At 37.6% G+C, this 9,236-nt stretch overlaps 2 protein-coding genes across 4 annotated transcripts in view; one reads left to right on the forward strand and one right to left on the reverse strand.

The window, feature by feature from the left end:
• The window catches only part of LOC124723151 (transmembrane and coiled-coil domain-containing protein 4-like), a 130,511-nt gene extending 127,348 nt beyond the window's left edge, over positions 1-3,163 (reverse strand). For all 3 annotated transcript variants that reach the window (XM_047248343.1, XM_047248342.1, XM_047248341.1), the window contains exons 1-2: positions 2,973-3,163; positions 2,706-2,872 (exon numbers count right to left, since the gene is read on the reverse strand). In XM_047248343.1, the coding sequence (XP_047104299.1) occupies positions 2,706-2,872; positions 2,973-3,060 (255 nt within the window). In that variant the 5' untranslated portion in view covers positions 3,061-3,163. The remainder of the gene's footprint in view (positions 1-2,705; positions 2,873-2,972) is intronic.
• Positions 3,164-7,358: 4,195 nt separating this feature from the next.
• LOC124722433 (general transcription factor II-I repeat domain-containing protein 2-like) lies at positions 7,359-8,529 on the forward strand. Its single transcript, XM_047247596.1, has 4 exons — positions 7,359-7,776; positions 7,865-7,947; positions 8,131-8,321; positions 8,460-8,529. Exons 1-4 carry the CDS (start codon positions 7,359-7,361, stop codon positions 8,527-8,529), a joined length of 762 nt encoding a protein of 253 aa, XP_047103552.1.
• The last annotated feature ends 707 nt before the right edge of the window (positions 8,530-9,236 follow it).

Below are 9,236 nucleotides of genomic sequence, written 5' to 3' on the forward strand. Positions count from 1 at the left end.
AGGCTTTAAAGTAAGCGTGTGGATTTTCTTTCAATTTAAGATATTTTATACCGCAATTATTACCTTTAGCCCTTTAGAAATGAAGCAATCTACAGCGAAGACAAGATATCTATTATGACAACAGGGAAACTTGGTATAAAATTTACTGTCTATTTGAAACAATTTTCAGCTTATGGTTACTAACAAACAGCTCTAGATTATGATCAATGCAGACAATATACACTCTTGTTAAAAGAGAAGACTAACATGACACAATGTGTTAGTTATTAACATTAACCGTAAATCACAAAATCCAATTTATTACAAAGTAGGTTGTGCCTAACACGCACAACTTTCAAGAATATATGTTTGCAAACGTCCCAAAATTCTCAGAAATATTCCCTTTTTTTTCATGCAAATGTATGACAAAATTAGGGCACTGTTGGTTTTGAATGAGGATGTTGTGGCCAAAAGTTCCTCAAGTGCGCAGGTTATGTTTGCAATTGGACTATGTAACTTTCAAAATTACAAGAAAACACTGGACACATAACACATAAGATGTATAATGCACTCAAACAATGAACTTGCTGAAAACATGGTATGGGACCGAACAGAATAAAAACACACACACTTTTAACTCAAACATTTGCATATGTCTGCAGAAAATAAGAAGAAAGAAGACAGATTCCCTCTGTGTTAGTTTTTATGTTTATTTGGATTACCTATTTCACCTTTGTAACAGGTTATCTTCAGACTTAGATGTCTAATGATATATGATGGTACACAGCTGACCATATTGTGATGTAAACATAGATATGGTAGCAATATACAATAAAACTATGTAGTGGTGCAAACTGAACAATAAGGAAATTTCTGCCAATTGTCACATGACTGACAACATACATCAGCATCCCCACATAGAAAAGGCCACATTCATAATAAGTTAATATTTCAAAGTAAAAGCTTAAAAAAATAAAGATCAAAAATTCATAGACATACTATATTACAATTAATACATACCAATTTTAATACATACTTTTAAAATCTGTATTTTGTTAGACATTTACTTTAAAATTTTAATTAATTATGACTGTGGCTTTTGGTAAATGAGGGCATTGAAGTCTGTATTAGCCATGTACAAATGTGTGTAACTTTCCTTAACAGTTCAATTTTCACAAATTCCATTGTTTTAAATGAATCTTCACCTTGCTGAAAAACTGATTCACAGCAGTTCACTATGAACTGCTTTATGAAAATTTCCTTTTTTTTTATTTCTATACTGCCTCAATGTGCATTTTTTTTAATGACACATTATAACCACCTTTGTAAAGCTGTACTCATTTTTCTTCTTTCGTTAGATATTTGAAACCGGTACTCCATGTTAACATAAAAAATGGCCCAGATAGTGTCTTTCTTTCTTCTTTATATTAAAACTGGTCACGATGCCCTCTAACATCACTTGTTCAATTATTTAACGACAACACACTAATGTCGAGACTTTGAGGACAGCCTAATTATTATGGGGACCAAGAGCTTTGAATAAGGCAGTTCCACTATATATTGATCCGAACAAGTATACTGGAGTCTTAGTGTTCAAAATGGCTTAAGAAGTGGTAAATGGTCATATGACACTTATCACTTTTCCTTCATCTTGACTTAGCACTGACAATTAATTAATTAATTGTTGAATATGTTATAGTCTGTTAAGGAAATATGAGAACACTGGGAAGTTTTCTAGTGACTTTCTCTTTCAACAAATGACAATTTATGAAGAGTTTATGCTATCTGCAAGTATTATAAGGAAGTCTAGTACTGTTCTGAATTTCTACATTATTTTCCATAGAATATTAGTTATTGAAACAAATTCAGTGTTATTACATATAACAGAACTTGGTAATGATATTTTTCACAGTTGTTGATATATGTATTTACATAATCTGCCCCAACATACTGTTAGGTTTGCCTAACATATAATATAGCTTTTTTGAAATTTCCTCACAGGTTTTGTTATAAATAATAATAATAATAATAGTAATAAGTATTTCACATACGAAATGAACACACAAATCACGCTATGACACAGATTGGCCTGGAAAAAATAAGATTTCAAGATGGGCCACTATCGCAATCTAATCCAGATTTTGATCCGTCTATGCTATAAAATTGTACAGCAAATAGCCATTTCCCTCCCTCTCATGATAATATAAATATAGGAACAGTAGGGGAAATGGAAATCTGCAGCTACAACCCTCCACTCAACAGAAACAAATAAAAAATACCTACAATTTTGTAACTATATATTAAATGGATTACTGAAACTTCAAGTAAAATTAGAGGAGGCCTAATGGTTACTTTACAATAATAAAAACAACACAGTAATAGCATACAGATAGGTTCTCACATATAGGAAGTACAATCTGAACAGAGAGAGAAACATTACTAGACGGCAGTTATGGGGTGTAATGCCTGTCGGATCTGTACCACATACACGCTCACAAGCAATCAGCAATGTTGTCATGACAACAGATTATTGGTTAGTTAAAAGCATAATCGTATCATGTGGAAATGCATAACACAGTCTTTGGGAACTTATGCAAGGATATAACGCAAGTGTATGCATGCTTCAGCAAACGGAACAGTCATTTACATAACACAATTTGGAACATGGAAACAGCATTCTTTGCACTAACTACTGGTGGTTGTTAGACGAGACATCGTTGACTCACCTGTTTGGGAAGTTTCAAGTGTTCCAGTATGGTTTTCATGCATTTATGATTGAATGCCTGATCCCACCAATTGTCAAAAAGTTCATGTAACGATAAGGCACATATCGCCGCATAGGAGTAAATGCCTGCATCCGTCAAAACCTCTGCCATATCTATTCCCATAGGGCCTGAAATAATTTCAGCTTGGTAACAACATCGACAGATAGCAAGTCGTGGTTAAAAGTAACTCGTTACGATTTTAATTTCACGAATAAACCATTTTTAGACCTGGATTCACATTTTTGACAGCAGTTACATCACTGTCTCCACTGCAAACACCACCTTCACTTTCCAATGATTTTTCTCTTGTTTCCATTAAATTATCAGATTGTACATAAAATTCACGAAATAAACGTAGTATGAAGACACAGAGACAACCAACAAAAATAAACCTAAACTCTGTAAATTAGAGGGTTACAAAACGTCATGCTCGTGAAAATTAAAAACAAATATGACAAGTGAATAGCGCGTATTGCCAACCCTGAGAAAAAAATGGAAGAACAATATATCGATTTTTAGCACCAAAAAGCAATTTACCAAAAAATAAGTAAAAGTATGGAAGGAAAAAACATCATTTTAAACCATAATACAAAATAAACTAAAAATTTTCAAGTTTATCAAGGGAAATAACTGAAATTTTGGAATCAGTGTGGGTGTCCACTTGAGAATAAACTCGCTGAGTTGCTCTCGAGAGGACTTCTCGGGGAAAAGTCGCAAGTAAACAGGCGTCACTAAGTGTGTTGCCCAATTTGACTCGCAGCTGCCGAATCGCGGGTGGAATCGCGAGTTGCTCTCGAAAAGTGTTCCTGTTCCAAGAGTCCCTGTCTGTTCGTTGTGCAATGCAAGACGCGGAAACAATGGCCGTGCAAAGAAATTATAAAATAACACACTTTACGAAGCAAATGAATGCATATGGAACGTAAAATGTTTCGAATATAGAGATAGAATAGAGAAATACGAACTTTTGCAACAAATGGGAGTGAAATTTCCTTGTTCGGCAGAGGAAGTTCAGAGGAAAGTACACAATTTAAGAAACCAGGTACAAAAATTTAATGTTAATAGAAACTGAACTGCAAATAAATACTTGTGTTGCTCTTTTTAATACAATCTGATTATACGAAATTAAATAACTCTACTGGCATTGTTATGTGTGATTAAGGATGGAAGTAGTAAGTTTGGAAACAAAAATTTAATAGTAGTCTGTCATCTTTTAAGGTATCTCAAGAGTTGAAGAAAACTAAGCAGATAAGAAGCGCAAGTGGGGCGGATAACAATTACAAAAGCAGTTGGCCTTACTTGGATGCACTTAAGTTTGTTATTCTGGGACTGGGTGGCTGTATTCCTACACAAAGCGAATTAGTATATTTAACTCTGTTCTTCAGAATTGGTTGTCAAATATCGATGTGTCAGTATTGCAAAGAAACTTCTATCGTACTAGATTGTTAGTATTGTCTGCATTTTATTTCTCAAGTTTCTATTTTGTGAATCAGAAAAATTATAGTATCGTATTTGTTTTGTCTCTGCCATGGTAGGGCACATCACTTGTTACTCCGAATTTATTATACCACTTTCAAACTATTACTGTGATTCCTTACAATTACTAAATAGCTCCGATGATCAATTTCAGGCAGATAAAAGTTCAGATAAGGGAAACTATAATTCGTGAAACTAACTATAATTCCTATACAATCGCTAGCGCTTCCTAAGCATTGAATGTGTATGCACAACACCTCTCTCCTACAATTCTTGGAGCTTGTGAAGAAAATTCCGCCGCAGCAATCGTTGTGCATTTCAGGCCAGATAAATTTCGAACTTGAGATATGTACTGAAACTGATACCATATTGTACTTACATAGTTCTTAAATGAAAAGTTGTCTACCTTTTAACCAGTGATTAGGCCCATATGTTGTCGAGTAAATACTGCTTTTGAAAGCACCGTAAATTTTGCCAATAGCATTTTGATGCATGAAAAAAATATACTAGAGATTGCCATAAGAATTTTGTATAAATGACTGTTGCACTTTATAGTTTGCGGATAATTCCAAAATTGTTTTGCATCAGTTTTCGATTCCACTATTAACACATTACGCCCATCAACATGTGGAAGGAAGGAAATAAAGCTAAGGAGTCAGTTGGAGATGAATTTTCGTGTCTGCAGGACAAGGTGAAAGACAACTGCCCAATTTGAAAATTATGTTATTATATTTACTTTTAACTTTATTTCGTTTACAGTGAAAATAGCCATGACATTGGTGGTAAACAAGCTAACAAAAATTTTGCTCTCTTTCTGAGGTGGGTGAAGAGCTGAAAAATGTGAGAAACCGAAAAATTAGATACAGAGAAGATGAAAATCACAGAACTAATTGGTGATATTTCAGTCTTTTGGAAGCTGTTACTAAAAGAATGCTTGCAGCTCTTTGCTCAGGTTGAGATGTCTCTGCACTGTCAACTCACTTCACCTTTACTAGTTATCAAATAATCTTTAAATTTCCTCACATATTTTTGTGACAGTGGAGCATTATTTCTATTCCCTCGTTCCAATGACAGGAAAGAGAATATCCTGCATTACCTTCATTATACCAGAGGCCAAGCGGTTTGGGAGAAATATCGCAAACACCAGGAAGGTATTGTGCGACATAAACGTAAGTTGGTAGGAGTGGTTCCAAATCTGAAAGATGAAGTCTACTCATTATTCGCGCCAGTCGCATAATAGTGGCGGTAGTAGCGCCACTATAAGGATGCAAATCAAGGTTGCTTTAAATCAACGCTGTAACGGTCGTAAGCATTATTTACCTTTTTGATTGGACGTAGTTAGTTGATGTTAGCCAAGAATACTTTTAATGCGGCAGAGACACCATTATCAATATCTCCCTAAATTTGAACAATGTCGTGTAATAGGGCTACTTGAAGCTGGATGTTCCTTCTGCCATATTTCCGAAACACTTGCCAGGAATGTAGCCACTGTATATGATTTCTGACGGTGGTGGTCATGAGAAGACTGGTCTCTGGTCAGCCACGTGGCACTACCGACAGGGAAGACCATAGTGTTCGGTGTATGGCTCTGGCGCATCGTACTGCACTTGCAGCAGCAATTTGAGCAGCTGTTGAAACTACAGTGACACAACAAACCGTTACAAATAGGTTGCTTCAAGGACAGCACCGAGCCAGACGTCCTGTAGCATGCATTTCACTGACCGCAACTAACGCTATTTTGGACGTCAGTGCTGTCAAGTGAGAGCTCAGTTTAGGGCAGGGTGGAGGTCTGTTGTGTTTCTGATGAAAGCTGGTTCTGCCTCCATGCCAGTGATGGCCGTGTGTTGATTAGGAGAGCAGGAACACTCTCACGGTTATCCCACGTGCCCTGACTGCAAATGTGTACGTCAGTCTGGTGCAGGACCGCACAAACACGGAAAACCGCACACGTGCAAAGCGAGGTGCAGCGAATGCCTGCACAGTGCATCGGTTCAACTCGGTATACTTCGCCTCAACTCGGCTTGCTAGGTGAGACCGACGCTGTGCGCTGCCGAATGCGCTGCCAGACGGCTTAGTCAACATTGGAATACGTAAGCGCAAGACAAATACCGGAATCATGGAACCATCTGCTCCAAAAAAAGGGAACTTTGCCGAAAGTCAATTTAAACCTGAATGGGAACTCTCATACTTTTTTGTGCGTTGTGACGATAGAGCCAAATGTCTAATCTGCGGTACACTAATTACGTGTGTCAGAAAATCGTCTATTGAAAGGTACTACAGCAAATTGTATTCAGAAAAGTATAGTGATATAACAGGGGATGCCAGAGAGGAAGAATTACAGAAGTTGCAAACTCTTGCAGAAGAGAATTCTGTATCTACAAACGAGGTTTGTTGCAAGTACTTTAGCATGTATATTTTGGTTAAAGGTCATGCGAAACGAAATAACATTTGTTTAGATTCCTTAGTTTTTGTTATCGCATAAATTATTTCTAACATATCTTTTTTGCTCTACTTTAGACTGAAGAAGATGAGGGGTGTTGCGAAAGGACTCTCAGAGCTAGTTACAAAGTTGCTCTACGTTTAGCAAGAGCTGGGAGGCCGTTTATGGATGGGCCATTAATAAAAAACATTATGTTGGACGTAGTAGAGACAATGAATCCCACATTAGCTCCCGTGTACAGCAGAATACCACTTTCCAGAATGACAATACATGGGAGAATCGAGGACATTGCTGAGAATTTGTATGAACAACCGGCAGCCAAAATTGAAAACTTTCTACCGTACTCCATCGCACTTGATGAGTCCACGGATATTAACGACACGGCTCAGTTAGCAATATTTTTGCGTGGCGTGGACGATGGCCTACATGTAACGGAAGAGCTGCTGGATATGATTTCGTTGAAGGACACTGTTACAGGGGCGGATATTTTAGCAGCTGTTGAAATGGCAGCTGAAGGAACAGGACTCCCTTGGGAAAAGCTATTTTCTTTAACCACAGACGGGGCTCCAGCAATGTGTGGTAAAGCAAAAGGGTTTATTGGCCTACTGCGGAAAAAACTTAACATGCCGAATTTACCTTCCGTTCATTGTTTTGCACACCAAGAGGCTCTTTGTGCGAAAGTTATCGGTCTTCAAGATGTGATGAAGGTAGTGGTGCGTATTGTGAACTACATTCGTTCTCATGGACTCACTCATCGTCAATTCAAAGAATTTTTTTTTTCCTTTGAAGAGGAGTATCCAGATATTCCCTATCACGCTGAGGTGCGCTGGTTGAGCAAAGGGAAAGTGATTTCCCGAATTTTTCGACTACGCCACACTGTGGCTCAGTTTTTGGAGAGCAAAGGACGTCCGGAGCCACTTTTTCATGACCCTGAATGGGTAGCTGATTTAGGATTTTTAGCAGACATTATGGCTTTCCTAAATGATTTAAGTTTGAAACTCCAAAAAGAAAACAATCTCATCAACGATATGATCAGCAAAATAAACGCTTTCCAGTATAAACTGAAGCTCCTCAAAAACAACCTTTCAGAGAAAAATACGCAACACTTTCCTGAACTAGGTAAGCGAGATATAAATTTACCTTTATTAAAACAGCCTGATTTTTATAACCGCTCTAATCAAAACGGTACTATGTTTTTGTTTGACAGCATCTGTGCAGGAAGGGGGGCGCTTTGAAAAATACGTCGAGGTGCTACAATCCCTTGAAAATGCGTTTAACGACCGATTCCAGGTAATGTGCCGGTATATGACGTAAAGCTAAATAAGGGAGATTGCGTTACATATGTAAGTGTAACATTACATTAAAAACAGTAGTACACATTACATGTTTATTAAAATCTATCGCATTTTAGTACTTTGAAACAATGGCTTACATTACTTTCATTTATTAACATTGGCTTTGTTATTGTTTCAGGAAATTAGCTACCTGCAGCCAATTCTCGATGTTTTTGTGAAACCTTTTTCGATGGATATTGAAAGTGCGCCTTCAGATTTACATTTCAAACTAATTGATTTGCAAAGCGATGTTCACCAAAAGGATGTGTTTTACAATACTAAAGGTTTGCTCCAATTCTACCAGAATTTGTCGAAGGAAGAATTTCCCAAGTTACACAGAGAAGCAGCGAAGATTATTTCTATGTTTGGTTCCACTTGTGTATGTGAAAGGTTTTTTTCTGTTTTTCCTTCTACAAAAACTAAATTGCGTGCGAGTATTTCTAATTGTAATTTAAAAAATTCTCTCAGAATTGCTGTCAGCCAATCTCTTGTTCCAGATCTTAGTAGCATAATTGCAAATAAAATAAAGAGCCCATAGGAAGATACATTTGTGTTGAAACCAAATTTAAAATTGTTACCATTACAGTTATTATATAAATCTCTTTTGTACCGGTACACCAAACTAAGCTCTCCGCGTAGTGTACATTAGTATTTGGCAATGACGAAGACAACAGGGTAAAAGCTTTGAAACAGGTCGAGACAGGCGGTGCGAGCGACACAAGCTAAAGAAGTGAGAGGCACCGCTGTTGCGCAAATCCGAGGAGTGGGGGTCTGCACCGTCGTCAAGATAGCGCAGCCGTCTTCTGCACTCTGCACTGTGCGATGCACCGGTGCATGCATCTTGTGCGGCCCTGTCTGGTGATTCGACTTGCTGTGCTGCCACTCATGACTAGCATTCCAGGAGTTGTTTTCCTGCAGGCTAACGCTCGTCCACATACCGTTGTTGTAGCCCAACATGCTCTACAGTGTGTCAACATGTTGTCATGGCCTACTTGATCGCCAGATTCATCTCCAATCGAGAACATATGAATTATCACTGGATGACAACTCTAGCTTCATCCATAACCAGCATTAACAATCCCTGTATTGACCGACCAAGTGCAACAGGCATGGAACTGCAGCCCACAAACAGATATCTGGCACCTATCCAATACAGTTCTTGCATGTTTGCATACTTGCATACAACATTGTGTCAGTTATACCAATTATTAATGTAGCAGAATTTCACATTTGCAACGACTAATC

The sequence above is a fragment of the Schistocerca piceifrons genome, chromosome X (assembly GCF_021461385.2).
Source record: "Schistocerca piceifrons isolate TAMUIC-IGC-003096 chromosome X, iqSchPice1.1, whole genome shotgun sequence".
NCBI classification, from domain to species: domain Eukaryota; kingdom Metazoa; phylum Arthropoda; class Insecta; order Orthoptera; family Acrididae; genus Schistocerca; species Schistocerca piceifrons.